Genomic DNA, 20,095 nt, shown 5'->3' with positions numbered 1-20,095 from the left:
TGTGTGTATATATATATGTGTACATTGAGATGTATAGGTATGTATATTTGCGTGTGTGGACGTGTATGTATATACATGTGTATGGGGGTGGGTTGGGCTATTTCTTTCGTCTGTTTCCTTGCGCTACCTCGCAAACACGGGAGACAGCGACAAAGCAAAATAAAAAAAAATAATAATAATAAATAGATATATATATATATATATATATATATATATATATATATATATATATATATATATATAGGGGAGAAAGAATACTTCCCACGTATTCCCTGCGTGTCGTAGAAGGCGACTAAAAGGGGAGGGAGCGGGTGGCTGGAAATCCCCCCCTCTCGTTTTTTTTTTTTTTAATTTTCCAAAAGAAGGAACAGAGAAGGGGGCCAGGTGAGGATTTTCCCTCTAAGGCCCAGTCCTCTGTTCTTAATGCTACCTCGCAAATGCGGGAAATAGCGAATCGTATGAAAAAAAAAAATATATATATATATATATATATATATATTTACCAGGAATACTCAACAAACTTATACCTCTGTAATTTGAGCACTCACTCTTATCCCCTTTGCCTTTGTACAATGGCACTATGCACGCATTCCGCCAATCCTCAGGCACCTCACCATGAGTCATACATACATTAAATAACCTTACCAACCAGTCAACAATACAGTCACCCCCTTTTTTAATAAATTCCACTGCAATACCATCCAAACCTGCTGCCTTGCCGGCTTTCATCTTCCTTTCATCTTCACTACCTCTTCTCTGTTTACCAAATCATTTTCCCTAACCCTCTCACTTTGCACACCACCTCGACTAAAACACCCTATATCTGCCGCTCTATCATCAAACACATTCAGCAAACCTTCAAAATACTCACTCCATCTCCTTCTCACATCACCACTACTTGTTATCACCTCCCCATTTGCGCCCTTCACTGAAGTTCCCATTTGCTCCCTTGTCTTACGCGTTTTATATACCTCCTTCCAGAACATCTTTTTATTCTCCCTAAAATTTAATGATACTCTCTCACCCCAACTCTCATTTGCCCTATTTTTCACCTCTTGCACCTTTCTCTTGACCTCCTGTCTCTTTCTTTTATACATCTCCCACTCAATTGCATTTTTTCCCTGCAAAAATCGTCCAAATGCCTCTCTCTTCTCTTTCACTAATACTCTTACTTCTTCATCCCACCACTCACTACCCTTTCTAATCAACCCACCTCCCACTCTTCTCATGCCACAAGCATCTTTTGCGCAATCCATCACTGATTCCCTAAATACATCCCATTCCTCCCCCACTCCCCTTGCTTCCATTGTTCTCACCTTTTTCCATTCTGTACTCAGTCTCTCCTGGTACTTCCTCACACAGGTCTCCTTCTCAAGCTCACTTACTCTCACCACCCTCTTCACCCCAACATTCACTCTTCTTTTCTGAAAACCCATACAAATCTTCACCTTAGCCTCCACAAGATAATGATCAGACATCCCTCCAGTTGCACCTCTCAGCACATTAACATCCATTAAATTATATGGGAGGGTATTGATTGAGAGGGTGAAGGCATGTACAGAGCATCAGATTGGGGAAGAGCAGTGTGGTTTCAGAAGTGGTAGAGGATGTGTGGATCAGGTGTTTGCTTTGAAGAATGTATGTGAGAAATACTTAGAAAAGCAAATGGATTTGTATGTAGCATTTATGGATCTGGAGAAGGCATATGATAGAGTTGATAGAGATGCTCTGTGGAAGGTATTAAGAATATATGGTGTGGGAGGAAAGTTGTTAGAAGCAGTGAAAAGTTTTTATCGAGGATGTAAGGCATGTGTACGTGTAGGAAGAGAGGAAAGTGATTGGTTCTCAGTGAATGTAGGTTTGCGGCAGGGGTGTGTGATGTCTCCATGGTTGTTTAATTTGTTTATGGATGGGGTTGTTAGGGAGGTAAATGCAAGAGTTTTGGAAAGAGGGGCAAGTATGAAGTCTGTTGGGGATGAGAGAGCTTGGGAAGTGAGTCAGTTGTTGTTTGCTGATGATACAGCGCTGGTGGCTGATTCATGTGAGAAACTGCAGAAGCTGGTGACTGAGTTTGGTAAAGTGTGTGGAAGAAGAAAGTTAAGAGTAAATGTGAATAAGAGCAAGGTTATTAGGTACAGTAGGGTTGAGGGTGAAGTCAATTGGGAGGTGAGTTTGAATGGAGAAAAACTGGAGGAAGTGAAGTGTTTTAGATATCTGGGAGTGGATCTGGCAGCGGATGGAACCATGGAAGCGGAAGTGGATCATAGGGTGGGGGAGGGGGCGAAAATTCTGGGGGCCTTGAAGAATGTGTGGAAGTCGAGAACATTATCTCGGAAAGCAAAAATGGGTATGTTTGAAGGAATAGTGGTTCCAACAATGTTGTATGGTTGCGAGGCGTGGGCTATGGATAGAGTTGTGCGCAGGAGGATGGATGTGCTGGAAATGAGATGTTTGAGGACAATGTGTGGTGTGAGGTGGTTTGATCGAGTGAGTAACGTAAGGGTAAGAGAGATGTGTGGAAATAAAAAGAGCGTGGTTGAGAGAGCAGAAGAGGGTGTTTTGAAGTGGTTTGGGCACATGGAGAGGATGAGTGAGGAAAGATTGACCAAGAGGATATATGTGTCGGAGGTGGAGGGAGCAAGGAGAAGAGAGAGACCAAATTGGAGGTGGAAAGATGGAGTGAAAAAGATTTTGTGTGATCGGGGCCTGAACATGCAGGAGGGTGAAAGGAGGGCAAGGAATAGAGTGAATTGGAGCGATGTGGTATACCGGGGTTGACGTGCTGTCAGTGGATTGAATCAAGGCATGTGAAGCGTCTGGGGTAAACCATGGAAAGCTGTGTAGGTATGTATATTTGCGTGTGTGGATGTATGTATATACATGTGTATGGGGGGGGTTGGGCCATTTCTTTCGTCTGTTTCCTTGCGCTACCTCGCAAACGCGGGAGACAGCGACAAGGTATAAAAAAAAAAAAAATATGTATATATATATATATATATATATATATATATATATATTTTTTTTTTTTTTTTTTTTTTTTTTATATATATATATATTTATATATATATATATATATATATATATATATATATATATTTTTTTTTTCTTACATATTCGCCATTTCCTACATTAGTGAGGTAGCATTAAGAATAGAAGACTGAGCCTTAGAGGGAAATCCTCACTTGGCCCCTTCTCTGTCCCTTGTTTTGGAAAAGCAAAAACTGGAGGGGAGGATTTCCAGGCCCTTGCTCTCTCTCCTTTTAGTCGCCTTTTATGACAAGCAAGAATATGTGGGAAGTATCCTTTCTCCCCTGCCCCCATATTTATCAAGGATGTAAGGGATGTATACGAGTAGGAAGAGAGGAAAGTGTTTGGTAGGACTGAGCGAAAAAGATTTTGGGCGATCAGTGCCTGAACATACAGGAGGGTGAAAGGCGTGCAAGGAATAGAGTGAATTGGAATGATGTGGTATACCAGGGTAGACGTACTGTCAATGGATTGAACCAGGGAATGTGAAGCGTATGGGGTAAACCATGGAAAGTTTTGTGGGGTCTGAATGTGGAAAGGGAGCTGTGGTTTCGGTGCATTACACATGACAGCTAGAGACCGCGTGTGAATGAATGTGGCCTTTGTTGTCTTTTCTTAGCGCTACTTCACACGTGTGGGGGGAGGGGGTTGCCATTTCAGGTGTGATGGGATGGCAATGGGAATGGATGAAGGCAGTAAGTATGAATATGTACGTGTATAAATGTATATGTCTGTGTATGCTTATGTATGTATACATTGAAATGTATAAGTATGTATATGTGCGTGAGTGGGCATTTATATATATACATGAGTGTGTGGGTGGGTTGGGCCATTCTTTCGTCTGTTTCCTTGCGCTACCTCACTAACGCGGGAGACAGCAACTAAGTATAATATACAAATAAATCAATAAAATATATGCCATCTTTAATTGTAGTATATCATAATGAAAATTATAGTTTACTTACAAAGTGCTATGGAACTCAACCACCTCTGAAGGACTAGTGGCTGGGTTCTTGTGTGGTCTTCATAAACAGTTAATAAAGACTGAAAGCTAACTTTAAATGGCTCTTTTAAGCATATCCAGTGAAACTGAAACACATTAAGAGCACTTTACATGTACCATCACATCAAAGGTAACAAATATTGCACCACTGATATGTAGGTCAGGCTGACAAGATTCTTGGTAGAATATTGTTAAATACCAGTAGGCACCCAGTAAAATCTGTACAGACCCCTTTGTCTCTCAGCTGTCAAGACAGAGGGTTTGTAATAAGTTCAGTCGGGCATATTCCAAGAATTTCTTTTGTAACTGTACATGGTCATAAAGAATAAATTTAGATAAGGAATGTATGAACACTAAAATGTGATACTATATACCAAGGAACTCACGCAGGACAATAGTTACAGACGTATCGGAAGAAGGTAGCTCCACCAGTGGTAGAGCACTGTGCAAACCCACAGCCTAGTTGGTGGGAATTGTACCATGCCATCTGTGTGTAGGCTGAGACTGCACTTGAGTTGAGGTTATCACCACCATATCGGAAATATCGCCGTCCACTCCACCACCTGGCTATGACTTGACTCCTGTTAGTGGTACGCAACAACAATGATATAATGTCTTAGGAAAAGATGGTGCTCATGGATTCAAAAATTATACAAGAATCATTCTGCATGCATACCCAACATTTCACATAAAAATCATTCTAACTTTACACAGACGTTAGTTAACTACATAACAACATAATTTATGGGTTCCCAATGCCCCAAACCTTGTAGGTACTGACAAGGTCATGAAGAGGAATAAAAATGAACTATGACAATCTTTAATTTGAATCTAATTCTTCCTAGCATTCTGAATTTCCTTTTGTTTAAGTAAATCATCATTCAAATCAAAAGATAATTATGATCAATGAATATGACAAAGGAGCAGAGAAAAAAAATCATGACCAAAAGGGGCTTCCATGATTGGTGAGTTGCCATTATTTGAGTGTACCTGGTCCCTTTTTAATTAAATGAGCATCACAAAAGAGGGATGGGGGGGAAGACAGTTACAAGAAATCTATTTGAACTGATACTTGTCATATTAGGATTTGGTACATCCTCTCAATATCTATTTCTTGAGAAGCTATGTGGTAGATGAAATAAATGTGTCGAGTATTTCAAAGAAAAGAAGACATTTTCAAAGATAGGTAGGGGTAAAATTTTAAAGGATATAATATGTACTGACAGCAAACACAATTATTATAATTAATTTTTCTCTACAAATAAATGATCTTATAGCTTTACAGAAATCTGAAACAAAACAATGTTTGAAGCATCAGTTTTTTATTACTGCTGTTATGCATAGCATCCCATGAGGAGGAAGGAACCATATTACTGCATTTATAAATGCTAAATACTGAGATTTAGTGAGAGATGACAAATTTAAAGGCTGGTAATGTGAATGTCGGTGCATGAAAGTACACCCTAAATATGAAGTAAGTATTTTGACTATTAATCTTCAAAGAATAAAATGACCAATGATTTCTTTTTAATGTGAAATAATTCGTAGGAACACCATCTGGTCTTTTCCATTCCAGGATTTCTACATATTTTGTGAGAGAGTGCCTGCCTAACTGACAAAATTGTGCCAAACACATGGCTGGCACATGGAAATCAATGCATGTCTTGCTTTAGGAATAGTACTACTACTTTTTGGTGATATGCTTATTACACAAGTCAAATACCGGTTCATCTAGGACTGACTTCTACAATATAGTACATATTCTTTTAAATGTTTCTGTAGCTGTTACATGCATTTTCTTCCCTAGTATTATACTATTTGTTTTTCTTTCTTGCAGTACCAACTACTTTGAATACCTACAATAACACACACAACATACATAAAGTTAAGTTGTATGACAGTAGAGAATGTTCAAGAGATGTGACCCCATGAATGTAAAATATGTATCTTAAATTGTTAAACTGATTTCTTCTACTGCTACACTTCTTTTGCAATGATCAAATCTTGCTTGATCTGTTACTGTAAAACATCTGCCTAACATTCTTTTGAAGGTTTCAGTGGTCTACTCAAGAACCATTCCTTATTTCACTGAGTGAAACTGTGATTAACATTTGGTTAATTTATCCCCCCCCCCCCCCCTTTCTTACTGAACACTGGCAACACCCACCACATCCACAAACATATTCTGGTATTAGTCCAATCATAAGGGCAAGTCATCTGTGTAGATCAAGATATGCAAAGGTCCGAGAACAGATCCTTGTGGCAATTTCTAACCAATTCATGAAGGTTCCTCTGGCATACATCCTATGTTCTCTTCCACTAGAATAATCTTCTAACCAACAAAGTAGCCTCTCCCTTCATTCCAGCCTAAAGATCCACCTTCTTTACCAAGCACCTATAAAGTACAGTATCAAACACTTTCTCGCAGGCCAGATGTGTGTGGAAGTGTTTAAATAACTATTTATACAATATAGGAAGAGAGTTCTACACATGTAGGGCCCCATCCCGTGTAATTACCTATTTGTACTGTACAGGGAGGGGGTTTTACACTCATGGGCCCCATCTCTTGAATATGCTGTACTATCATTCATCATTTTAAATTCATTTATGCTATGAGCATTAACCAGGAGCATGATTTTACCATATGGGTCAGGGGTTTTACACTCATAGGTCCCCATCTCTTGAGCATTCTTAACTTCATACAAATTAAGTTTTTGTATACTGTCTGTATTTACCAAGTCTTCAGTCATTTGATCCCATTCATCCACCACTCTTATAAGTGTACTTTTTAAAATCTTATTTTAGTAAGTACCTTGCTTTATTTTCATGTTAGGTCCTCTGGTTCTTCTATCCCTACATTTCTAAAAGAACTGTTCACTCTCTGCATCATCAATCTGTTTTAAAATCTAAGACCTCTGATCTTTCCCTGTAACTCATATCGTTGAGCTCTGCTATTGTCTGTGCTCGTCTCCTCTAGGCCTTCTCCATGTCTTGTGCTTCTTAAGGTGCAATGAACAAACCTGAGAAGCATTTTCTACTTTTGGCATATGTATGATGTGGGCAGCTCGCTAAATATTTCATTATCAATTGACTTTGATACAATTCTAATATATGCTAGAACACAGTTGGTCTCCTCAACTATTTTCCAAAGGTGGAACTGACAACAGGTTAGGGTCAATGTCAACTCCCAAGTCTTTCTAACACACAGATTCCCGCAGCTTATTTCCTGCATGACTCATCTTAATTACATTCTCTTGGGTTGAGCTTCATCAACCATGTATCACACCAATTTTATAGTTTGTTTTATAACTTGTTGAATTACTCCATGTTTTTCACTTCCTTCATGGTCTTTGCATTTCTGTAAACATATTCAAACAGGAGTCTATATCTTCTTGTCAATCATTCACATAGATCAATAAGAGCAATAGTCCCAAAACATAACCCTACAGTACTTCACTAGTGACTTCAATCCATAATGAGAAGGCTCCTCCTACCTGGTGATTCAGCTTCTTAATCAGCCTCTCGTCCAGTTCAGGATCAAATACTTTCTGACCGTTCAAATACAAACAATTCACTTAGCCTTCCCTTTTGTCTAAAACAGAGCTCAATCTCATAGAAATCTAAGAGTATTTTTCACATGACCTTTCTCTAGAACTGTGCTGTCTATCACTTATGTAATTTCTCCTATGTTGAAAGTCGTCCATATGCCTTCTGATTATCTTTTCCAGAACCTTACAAACCACACTTGTCACTGAAACTGGTCCTTACATCAGTACCCCTTTCTAGTCTTTCCTTATAGGTAGGCATGACATTTGCTCTCTTCCACTCCCTTGACACTTTGCCTTTCTCTCGTAACATCATGGACAGTATTTCAAGTGGTTTCTCTAGCTAGTGTACATGCACACATTTTCAGCACACATGGTGAAATTTCATGAGGGCCATGAGCCTTAAATGACAATCTTTTAGTATTTTGTTATTGCCTTTTCCAAAACCTTTCCATTCCATCTCTCTCTCTTTCAAGCTGAGACGGCACAAATAATTGAATGCCCTAATCAAAGCCATCTCATTGACACTATTAAATAAATATCCTAGCCTAAACCATGTACCCATTTTATTGATCAAACCTTGGGGGGATGAACAGCTGGGGTTGACTATGGGCCGACCAACTCCTACAAGCAGGATTCAAACCTATACTCTCAACCCAGGCACCCCATGAATGTGTCATAGTTAGTGATGCTAACTGCTTCACTAGAGAGGTCCATTTTGGCTATAGTGTCCTCCACTGTACACTTTTGTGAAGAGGTTACTCAATTCGTCATATATCCTCATATTATCCTTTACAATTCTTCATTCTGGATCCCTTGGCCTGATTAGCTGTTCTTTAATTAAAAGTTTACTCCTGATGAATTTCATGTCTGTATGTGTAATTACCTATTTGTACTACACATGGAGTTTTACAGTCATGGAGCCCTGTCTCTTAAACATTCGCTACTATCATACATCTTAAATTCACGTATGGTGCCTTCATAAACCACATCCTTGGTCATTCTATTCCATTCATCCACCATTCTTATACTAGAAAAGTCTCCCCTTACATCTTTTTTGACAAGCCTCCAACTTAATTTCATGTTATGCCCTGTGATTGCTCTAACCATATGTCTCCCAAAGAACTGTTCACTGTCCATGTCATTGATCAGTTTTAAAAACATAAAGCTTGTTATTAATGCACCCCTCACTCTTCTCTCTTTCAATGTGGGCAAATTAAAAGCCTTTAGCCTTACCCTGTAACTTAGCAGAGTGTGTGTGTGTGTGCATGTGTGTTTGAAGGCATGCAAACATGAGTGTGTGAAAGCATGCATACTATGTGTATGCAGATGTGTGCTAACCATCGCTTCTTAGTGGTAGAGACAAGGACGTTCTGGCCACAGGCGCCATAGCGGGAGGTCCACCTGACACTGGGGTGGTCGGTCTCGGTGTGGGGATCACACTGCTCTGCCCACGCCTGTGCCTGCTCTGCTGCTGTGTCGTACCACCCCTGGAACAGTCAGGCTCCATCACCTCACCTCCATATTGCCATCAACCTTTTGAGGGAAATAACTGTTCATTATATCTCTGAAGAAATCTAATGCACCAGCTGTGGTGGGAATTGCAAACATGAAAGACAAGCCCTTAAGCATGGACTAACTAACCAGATCAGTTCTCTCAAAACAGACCAACCTACAACATCACCCACAACAATTTTGTCAAACAAAGTCTTTGAATGGGTCATAGTATATGTGCACAGTACTCTGAATAAGACAAAGTAGTTCACTGAAACTGCTCAACCTTGGTCCTGAAAGTCTTTCTGACTCTGCATGCCTTGGTGAAGGATTTAAGACAGGTGTTGGTAAAGTGATAAAAAAAAAAAAACTGGTTATACTAATGAAAGAACTGCTACAGATGATATCTATTCCATGATACATTATCTTATTTTTGTTCATTTTTTTGTAATTCAATATAAACTTCCATTTCCTCTGGTGTGGGCTATAATTCAAGCCTTAATAATAAGTGACTGATGCTAGCATTCATGGGGCTCCTACAGTTTTCAGGCTGCACGCCACTCAATAGCAAAGAAATGACAGACTCCTTTGAAGTTAAAAAGTCCTAAACAAGACTCTATTGCTTTCGATCTATTGATGATGATACACCCTTACCAAATATGACTTCTCACTTATGGGGTAACCATTAGCAGGCAGAGTCTGGTAACACTTGTGTGCATATTTTTACTGTTATCTATTTATACTGTTCATAGAAGGAGTTCTACTCTTGTGGGGCCCCATCTCTTGAACATTCTCTACTACCATACATCCGAAATTCATGTATGCTGTGCTGTCCACATTAGTAAGGAGCGGGAGTTTTACATTAAAGGGACCCCTTCTCTTGAGCAATTTCTATCATCATACATCATACAAATTCTTAAATTCATGTATTATGTTGTCTGCATTAACCATGTTTGTGTGTGTGTGTGTAATCATAGGGGGCCCCCACCTCTTGAACTTTCACTTCTATCATGCATGTTCTTAAACTCCTATATGCTGTACACACTCATGATTTCATCATTCAATATATTCCATTTATCCACAATTCTAACACTATAAAAGTACTTCTTTGTATCTTATCTAACAAGGATCTTGCTTAATTTCATGTTTAGAACTCAGACTGTTCTATATGTACACGGTAATGGACCTACTGGTCCATGTCTAGGTTGTCTGTTCTGAACCTGATCTATTCCTATCTCTAAATGGATGAGGTAAAGTTTAATTCAGTTATGTCATCTATCTTCGTTCTTGTTCCAGTTTTTTCTATCTTTCTTGCAGTTTGGTGATCAGAATTCAACTGCATATTCAAGGTGTAGTTTTACAAGTGTTAAAAAGGATCAGAATTGTTTTTGATGTTTTGTACTTGATGTTCCTAGCCATGAAACCTAGCATTTGTTGTCCATTTTACTTGCTGTTAGACATTATCTAATATACTTTAGATTATCAATAATAATTCCAAAATCCCTCTCTTCATTTACTTTAGTAAGCAGATTTCTGAATATTTGATAAGTGTTCTTATCGCCCAACTGCATAACTTTGCATTTGCACATATCAAATTTCACCTGCTATTTGCCTGAATACTCAGTTTGTTTGGATCTCTTTGAATTATTTCACAATCTCCTGGTTTTGTATCCATAAATTTGGATATCTTATATGCGAGACCCAGTTCTAATCATCGATGTATACTATGAAACGAACAGGGCCAATGATTGACCCCGATGGCACACCACCTGCCACATTTAACCAAGGAGAGAGAGAGGATTGGGGGTTTAAAGAGATGCAAGTATCTATGACAAGATTTTATCAAAGGCAGGGCTAGTGCATAGCACTCATGACAGGAAAATTCAGCTATGAAGAATGAGTCATGCGAGATTTGTGCTGTCAAGAATTATGTAAAGGGTGGAGAGATTGAATGTTTGTGGAGTGAAACCCAGAAGCCTGCATTTGAGTGAGGCAGAATGAAATGACAGCTACCTGGGCTAAAGAAATGACACTTGGCAGCCACTGAAGTTCTGACTCACTGAGCAGCCATCGCTAGACCTCCTGATTTCCAAATGGATAGTATCAGTGATATTACACCATGTATGAGAGACTGAATTAGCTGACCCTTTAGTTTAAAAAATTAACACACCTTTGGGATGTAATGTCTGTCATGTGCTTTACGAACTAGCCTGAGCAGGAGGCATGCAAACAAACAAATCTTGAAAGAAACCAAAATGACTGGTGTAAAAAACATACAAAACAAACTTCAGAGGAGAGGAGTTCCAGCTGGGGTCAGGTTCATTAAAGCGAACCCTATCGTGGAGGTGGGCGGGATAACAATATCATTGGGTAATATACCCCCACAGCACCATTGGCCTTACAGACAAAGTGTTCCCTGGAACAGTGCTGATCACCGATACCTGGGTGTGGTTCCTCCAAAATATTAAATAATACAAGGACCTGGGTTCTGCTACACTGCATTACTACTCACAACTGGGACCTGGATACTTTTCCAGGTAGCAGGATTCTCCAAATAAACCTGGATGCCAATCTGTGACAGCAGCAAGGAGCACAGGGTCCAGGGCCCTCATACCCAGTGGAACTCACCACAGCCAGCATGTCAGCAGCACGGGGAACCACCTTGGCACGTAGCAGGTTGTGTTGCATCACCAGATGTCTGCGGACCTTGGCTCGTCGTGGGTCCACTGAGCGGTACTGCTGGCCAGCCGACCACCCAGGACCTGCCATCATACATACCATTAATGACCTGCTCTGTGTAATTTCCTATCTATAGAGAGCAGGATGTGAGTTCTACACTTGTAAGGTCCCATCTCTTGAAATTTGTGTCTGTGTGCAGGTGCTTATTCAAAACTATATGACTATATTTACTTGGATAGTAAGGAGGAGAGTTCGAACTTAAGAGTACCCCATCTCTTTAACTTTCTTTATCAAGTAACTTTTTAAAATTCTGTATTCTACTAGAATTCAGATTCACTGCTTGGTCTATTCTGCCCAGTAACCTTAAAATTGATACTGCCAAAATTCAGATTCACTGCTTAAATCTTTTCTACCTTTACACTAAAACAATATCTCATCCCATTCTTTCTAAGAAGCTTCTTGCACTCCTTGTTATGATTTTGGTCACTCTATCGACGCATCTCATGAAGTGTTCACTATTAATGTTGTTGAACTGATTTAAAAACCTGAAGGCTGTAAACAAGTCACCCCTCTTCCTTCCCTCTTTGGTGAACCAATCTGAAACCATCAGGTTCTCACTGTAGCTCAGCTCTTAATTCGGTTAGTATCCCATCTTAACAGCCGTATTCTAAACTTTCTCAATTAAATTTTTGTGTTTCTTCACGTGTGATAACCAGACTTGAGAATCACAATCTAGTAACTGTCTAAGATATGCAATAAAAAGTTTACCAAACGTTTCCTTTTCCATATATAAAATCCTATTCTAATATTTGACAAAGACGATTTGTCTCATTTCTCTTCATGGAGCTCTGGCAACAAGTTTGACACAATGCTGACTTCTAGCTATCTTCTACAAGGGCATTCCTGTAGATTCCTTATTTTTCTGCTTGGTAATAACAGCACGTCCTCATTATTTAGCATTCACTCAGATTATAATTCATCAACCTTTTATCAAACTTTAGAGTTTGTATAACTCTGTATGTAAGCAGTCACAATTATCGTTACTTTTTACCTCCTTTATGACCTTGATATCCTCTGCAAGCATGTTCAGGACAGAGTCTACACTCTCAGGTGAGTCATTTACATATAACAGAGCAGTGGACCTACAACCAAGCCCTGCAGCATGCCACTTGAGAATCCAACCTATTTTTTTGAATGCTCTCTAACTTTGGTTTTGTTCCCTTTCACTAGGGTAACCTTCAATCCAGCAAAGGATTCTACCCTTATTCTTATCTGCATATCCGGTTTTTTTAATCAAACTCGGATATGGTAGTGTTACGGAATGTGGTTTACCCTGACATTTCTAATTCAAATAAGTGTCATGAAGTTCAAGAGAATTGTAATGCATGACCACCCTTCCCTGAATTCGTATTGTCTCCCTTATGACCTTTCCCTGCTGCAAGCAGTTGTTTATCAGTCTACTGATTATCTTTTCTAACCTTTTAAAAACAAACCCGTTAAGGAAACTGGTTTAGCACAATTTCCTTATCACTTTTCTTAAATATAAGCATGACACTTGACCACTCACATGCCATTGTAACAACGCCTTCCTCTAATAACCTACTAATTAATATTTAAAGTAAAAACACATTTCTCAGCGTCCTCGATAATTCTTTTTTGAGTTCCTCGGCCTAATTAGCTTCTACGAAAACCAAAAACTCATGACGAACTAGTTTTGAATTCTCTTGCCACAACACTCCTTTCAAAGCTTATCTACTCCTCCCGCCTTATCTCGCAGTATTCTACTCTAACTCTTATACCTTTCAAATACTGGCTGACTGCTATCATCTGTATTTCCAAAATAGCACAATTTGGTAATCTTTATTGAATCATGCCCTCTTATCTTTCCTCTATTTGCATCCAGTGATAACTATATTGCAAGTCCTTCAAATGTAAATTTTCCTCTGGTCTGCACTTCAATTATAGAACTCAATTGCTCATTTCAAAATCTCAAAGAATTCGCTCAACTGCTAGGCTTAGATTTCCTCTCTGATCCCCTTCTAGTGTCCTCTTCAATTACACTCAGATTAAAGTAATATATATCTCTTTTTCCACCTGATGTATCATATTTCATATGTTCAATTTCCATGTTACTACATGTAAAGACAAGGTATACCAAAGATGGGGTATCAGCCCAGTTTTTATATGATCCATGATATTCTGATACACAAGAAATTCTCCTGTAAGCAATCTTGGAACTCGCGTCTTTTAGACTAACTATCCCTAAGTTTTTCCAGTCTATTTCCTTTTACCTTCTATAATCAGGACTTTACCCTCTTACAAGGGAGTCTTGTTTCCTTAACCATCTTGATGACTCCGTTGATCTCAATATACTGTACAACTTCTTTCTTTCAAACTATTCGCCATTTCCCGCGTTAGCGAGGTAGCGTTAAGAACAAAGGACTGGGCCTTCTATGGATCGTTAATGTTCTTGTAGGATTCTAAGCTAACAGCGTCCGTATGCACTTCTTTTATACAATAATTCTATCCATCATGTACAGTTTGCATGCGTCATCCAAATATTTCTTGAATTTTGAGGGTGTCCCTTTTCCCAATTACCCATCCCCTCCTTTATCTCTGTCCCTCCTTGCCATCATGAATCCCTCTGGGAATATTAGGCCAAACTTAACTCCTTTTAATGTTTTTTTTTTTTTTGTCTCAACTGCTACAAAACAACGACGTGAGGAATACTTTCCTTAACTCAGTATTTGAACACTTATCTGTTAACTACCGGTCCACTGCATGCATTTGAGTAGGTGATCTTAGCTTAAGGCAAACATAACGTTACACTTTGTGGCCATCTGCCGATTCTTACTTTTTTTTTTTTACTCGCATCTTGCATGTAGTTATGGCGATACCTGTTATAACTTCCTCGATCACGATAATGCCAGAAACGTTTTACAATTTCTTACCTACTGAATAACAATCTGTCAGAAATAAAAAAAAAAAAACCTGTACGGAGCATTAGTCGGATAGCAGTTATATTCATGGAGGATGCGAGGAGTGGCTCAGTACCAACGCTCTAGCGCACTGCAGCAGCTGTCTAACGCTACTTTATGACCGTCTTGTGTTTATTTGCCCTTCAGAAACATAATACAGCAAGGAATTTGCAGATGGAACTTTTGACTGGTGAACAACGAATGATTCGTACAGACAGTGGTGTTATGTTTGTGTCTGAGTTGTAGGATTAATCCATAAAATATGTACACCATATGTGAGAGAGAGGAAGCCCATGGCTTTTTCCAATAAAGCAACAGAAGCCAACACTTGGATCGCGGATACTCTGCGTTGTATGTACGTTAACTTCGTAGTAAACATCATTTACATATTTCCGGCCATTATGACACCAGATCACCTGTGGTCTACGCAGCTCTGTAGAGCTGCGTAGACCACAGGTCCCCACACATATATAAAAACGAAAAGAAGCAAATGTGATAGTCGGGTTGGGAATTTCATTTTATATGATTAAAGATTATATTTTGAAATGTTTTCACGGTGTATCTCTGAACCACGATTATACCATTAAAGTCATTATCTGTAAAACTGAAAGGCAGCTTATATACCACAATTAAAGAAACATAGCTGGTGAATCTCATGTTCTTGTCATATACTCATATGCTAGAAGGTAAATACATGAAAATATGAAGTGCACAACCGACCGGTATAAGCAACATGCACGGAGAGTAAGGAGGCCTAAAACCCACAACAGTTTTCCACCATTTACAAAGAGCCTCTACACAAAACTGAACCGTGAGGACAGTTAGCGTATAAGTATGTACAACTGGCGCCATCTCCGTGCCTGGAGTAATGGGAGCAACAGTACACGGCGACCTCCGGGTGTCACATTACAATGAACAATTACTTCTTAGGTTGCTGACCCCATCGAACCTGTCCCCTCTTTACCCATGGGCACCCAGCACTAGTGAGGCTGCACTCTATTATGACATGATGTTGAAGACAACACCTCATTATTCACTTACGAGACATGGTATGTGGCTACAACTATGCGCGTAATTATGGTCGTCTCATGGAACTATGAAAGACGATGACACGAGCATGGACAGCAAGATGGAGGTACCCTGGTAAGTGACTAGCAGAATAAAAAGAAAAAGAATGCATCTTTTTGTTTGATTCTGCGTCATAGATACGCGCTAAAAGAAAGCTTTCAAAATGGGAACCAACAGCATTCCTGGTCTGGTCTTCAGCTATACCACAAGGTCTCTCCGGAGACAGTGACCCAACGAAACATACGAAAACACATTCGGAATATGATCTGGGAGAGCAAGAAAGTAACCTTTGTTTTCGCCTGTAAATGTGACAGCCTTTTTAAAGTGTCGTCCAGCACAAAATGCATTTCCAAAAAGTTACACAAATCCATGCCAACAATGTCTTGGGACATCAGTGTACCTTCAAAAGGCTAAAACAGAAGGTTCAATCAAGTAACGCAAACATAGAGACACTTTCAATGCAGGGGGCCCAACGTGTGGAGAAATCCCTCCTCATATCGTTCAAATAGGTAACTACATACAGGTCCACAGGAGAACAACAAAGGGGGTTCCTCAAATAGCGGTTAAAGTGACTGTCAGAGGTCATAAATTTGCCTACAATGGCACACAGACGAGTTTAAATGAGGCTTGTTCACAACGCTATATTTCTGAACCAGTGCAATACCGTGGACAGCGAACAGTTCTTCATACAAAGACAGAGCAACCAGAGGTCAAAACAGAAAATTAAGCGAGAGAAACGTGTCGGAAACTCGAGAAGTACTTTTATCGCATATAGTGTGGATAAATGGAATATGCTAAGTGATGAAACTGTGCATACTGACAATATGAATAATGAAAGTTTAAGAGATGGGGCCCCATTAGTGTACTGTACACTAAACAAATAGGCAATTACAAATAGATAATGAAACACACGTACACACATACACTTTAGTAAACAAAATGACAAATCCAAATGGGTTACCCACAAATGTGCTTAAAAGTAGCATAGCAAAAGACAAACATTCAAGAACACAAATGCACGTGAACATATATTCAAATAAGCAACTGCAAATGAATAAACACTGCACGCACAAACAATTATAAACAAAAACCTTCCATCACAAACACAAGACTAAGGCTGATAAATACATACGCTAAAACAATTACACATACTCATCTACACATGCATAGAAACAAGCACCACTCATGCACACAAACACCAATACAACTAGGCAGAATCCAAGTAGCTCTTAAATTATGAAGAGATGCGTATCAAATGTGGTATTGTTTACATTCCTTCATATTAAGATTTTTACAACAGGCAACCCGTGTGGAGGAAGCAGACACTAGTACCATCTTCCTTCTCTATTTCCATGTTCAGGGTTCTTGACGGTTTTTGTGGGTATGTATAGTACGTTTTTTTTATGGGAAAATGGCCAGGTTATAGCCATTTTATTGTTGATAATACAACATAAGTGGGTACTACAGACTACGATCAGTATAAGCGGTGAGTTCCGGTGAATATGGATGTAGAGTATCATTGCTCCCAATGGGGGGGGGGGGGGGGGGGGGGGGGGGGAAATGTAGGTGTACTGCTCGTGCTTCACAACACAGGTCCGGCTGGAAAACTTTTCGCAGTCGGATTTCCCAAAGGACAAAATAAATATAGTCCTGTCGTGTTCGCTGGGCTCATAACGTACTAACGAAATGAAGTGTGATTTCGTAGGTCACTACTAAGCTTCCTCTTTAGGGACCAGGTGTACTGCCGACTTTCCTACTTCATGGGACAGCCAGAATGTGGGACATCAGCGCTTGTTGTCTATACCACCCCTTGCCCTCCCCAAGCACGAGAGGGAAAAAGCGAAAAATACCATACATACCACTATCTGAAGCAATAATGAACAGGTTATCACATCATATACAAATGTAAGAAAAAAAAATTGTATTGATAGTAAACGAGGATGAAAAGAGCCCTTCCTCAAGGTTATATCGTCGGATAACAGTTAACGGTAGATGTTACACCGAGCGCCCAACTTATCGCCTGCGTCGAATTCCCCTGTAAACAATGCACTCCCTAGGGTTCGATGTTACTTGAGCAAACATAGTCGTCTTTTTTTTTTCCTCTCTCTCTCCAATGCAAAATGAGTCATGATGATGGTGGTGTTCTGACGGTTGTAACGCATACCACATGAAGACAGTACGCGTCTAGCCTACTGTACGTACCCAACGTCAGGTCTGCACGATCACACCCGTGCACCTCTCCTTCCCTCGCCGTCTACGGGAATGCACTCACTCTTACACAGTACACTCGGTTCCTAACCTACACTCAAACGTTGTGCTTATCTTTACCAAAGAAGAATGGGATACTGTATTGAACTGCAGACCAGTGTATATGGCGAGTGTGGTGTATAAAACACTATACAAATTAATCAGAAAGCAGAGATGATCTATTACGAAAGAGAAACTATCTAAGAGACACATGGGTTCAAGGAGAGGAAAGTCGTGCGTAACAAATCCCTTGGATTTCTACGCAAGTGTGATCTGATGAAGACAAAACAGATGTTGGTAATGGAGACAGATTTTCGGGCAATTAAAAGGGGAAAGACTCCTTCCGTGGAATGGAGCAGCGCTTGCTCATCAAAGGATTTTTTCACGCCTAGGCGTGGCGGTTACCAGCCATGGTGTCGCGGGGCTTGGTCTTGGAAACAGTAGTTTTCTTGAACTGTGTCAAATGATCTGCCGGAAGGATTACTGGACATTCATACTAGACTATGTTTGCCGATAACGTTAAGGTTATGAGAAATAAAGAATGACAAAAGATTTCATCAGGTTATGGAGGGATTCGGACAAACTCCAACCCATGTAGATGCAATGATAATGGAACAGAGCAAAATAAGGCTTCGACATGACCACAGTACACCAAAGTAGTGAATGATGAAAAAAAAAAAAAAGCTGTGGTGGGAAAGCAAATAATAACTATGCCTAAGTTGAAACTTGTGCGGTGGAAAAAAGTTCAAAAATGGGCCCCTCCCTACGAGTGTAGAACTCCCTCCCTGTGCTGTAAAAATACACACACACACACAAAACGTACTTACAATGTCCTGGAGTGCACTGACGGCCGAAGCCACGTTATCACCAAATTCTCCAACACTAATGTAGGAGGAATTGAATAAAGCGTTGTCACTCTTAACCGTTATAAAAGAATCATACGAAGCGTGAAGATCATAGCAAGGCTCGTCGCATGGCCCTGATTATATATTGTCCTAAGTAATCGAGGAATATACAGGAACGCGTCAAAACACTAAAGGTGTCTAGGAATTCACTGGAAAAGTGCTCGGAATAAGGGGAGTGGAAGACAGCAGACGTCGGGCCTTTAATTAAAGAAAGTCAAAATAGAGAAAGCGCTAAAATACTAGCTAATGCCACTGACACGCACGGCCTGTAAACAAAAGAAAATCAGAAATCAAATGAGGAAATACTGATGTGACAAGCAACATGAGTTCAGATGCAAGAAGTCTTGTATTACGAATACTGGGAACTTTTACGAAAAAAAAAAAGGCTACCTATTTGTCCTGTAAGGTGAAGGTGTTCTACACTTGTGGGGTCCCATCTGAACTTGATCATATAATTTTTCAAACCTGTTATGCTGTCCACATTCAATTCGCCCAGTACTCTTATACTATGAAAGTACAGCTTTCTTACTATGTTTCTTGCTGAATCTTTGCTATGGCTTCTGGTTGTTCTGTCACGCATCTTTCGAAGATGACATCATCATACAGGTTTAAAAACGTAAGAAGCTGTGATCAGGTCACTCCTTATTCTTCTCTCTCCTAAAGTGGAAAACATTAAGGCGTATAACCTTTGTGTGTTTGTGACTATTTCTATGTTACGGGAGGAGAGTTTTACACTCGAGTTGCCCCGTCTCAACCTTGAATATATGTACCAAATCTTTACTGTTTACACACACACACACACCAGACTTAGGTACCCATTCAATGATCTGTTGCGAGAGAAGCATGAACAACTGGGTTTTCTTTGTGCAGACTGCCCCGGCCAGGATTAGAACCCAGCATTAAGCGAATGTCTGACTTATGTGAAATAAGTAACCTGCCACTCCACGTCAAATATGTAGCATGATTACCATAAGTGAAAAATAAGCGTTCACATAATACGGTGTATGGCTGGTCTTGTCCCTATACATGAACAAAATGGTGCTCAAATACATTTCGTACGTCTGATGATGTATGGGGATTACCAGTCTTCGTAAACAAATGGTATGTCATTTGAAAAGACTGTATTAACTGACACATATAGGAATAAAG

The 20,095-nt window shown here is 39.7% G+C and overlaps 2 protein-coding genes across 3 annotated transcripts in view; one reads left to right on the top strand and one right to left on the bottom strand.

Moving 5' to 3' along the window:
• Positions 1-4,557, top strand: part of Cln3 (CLN3 lysosomal/endosomal transmembrane protein, battenin) — a 97,542-nt gene extending 92,985 nt beyond the window's left edge. The window contains exon 12 of the mRNA XM_071690612.1: positions 4,421-4,557. The gene's annotated coding sequence lies outside the window, so the exon portion shown is untranslated. The remainder of the gene's footprint in view (positions 1-4,420) is intronic.
• The window catches only part of LOC139764116 (uncharacterized), a 129,055-nt gene that overhangs the window by 14,650 nt on the left and 94,310 nt on the right, over positions 1-20,095 (bottom strand). For both annotated transcript variants that reach the window (XM_071690619.1, XM_071690620.1), the window contains exons 3-5: positions 11,698-11,831; positions 8,917-9,065; positions 4,417-4,611 (exon numbers count right to left, since the gene is read on the bottom strand). In XM_071690619.1, coding sequence (XP_071546720.1) covers positions 4,417-4,611; positions 8,917-9,065; positions 11,698-11,831 — 478 coding nt within the window. The remainder of the gene's footprint in view (positions 1-4,416; positions 4,612-8,916; positions 9,066-11,697; positions 11,832-20,095) is intronic.

This window comes from Panulirus ornatus, chromosome 48 (genome assembly GCF_036320965.1).
Source record: "Panulirus ornatus isolate Po-2019 chromosome 48, ASM3632096v1, whole genome shotgun sequence".
Taxonomy (NCBI): domain Eukaryota; kingdom Metazoa; phylum Arthropoda; class Malacostraca; order Decapoda; family Palinuridae; genus Panulirus; species Panulirus ornatus.
This window is presented reverse-complemented; position numbering and strand designations above follow the sequence as displayed.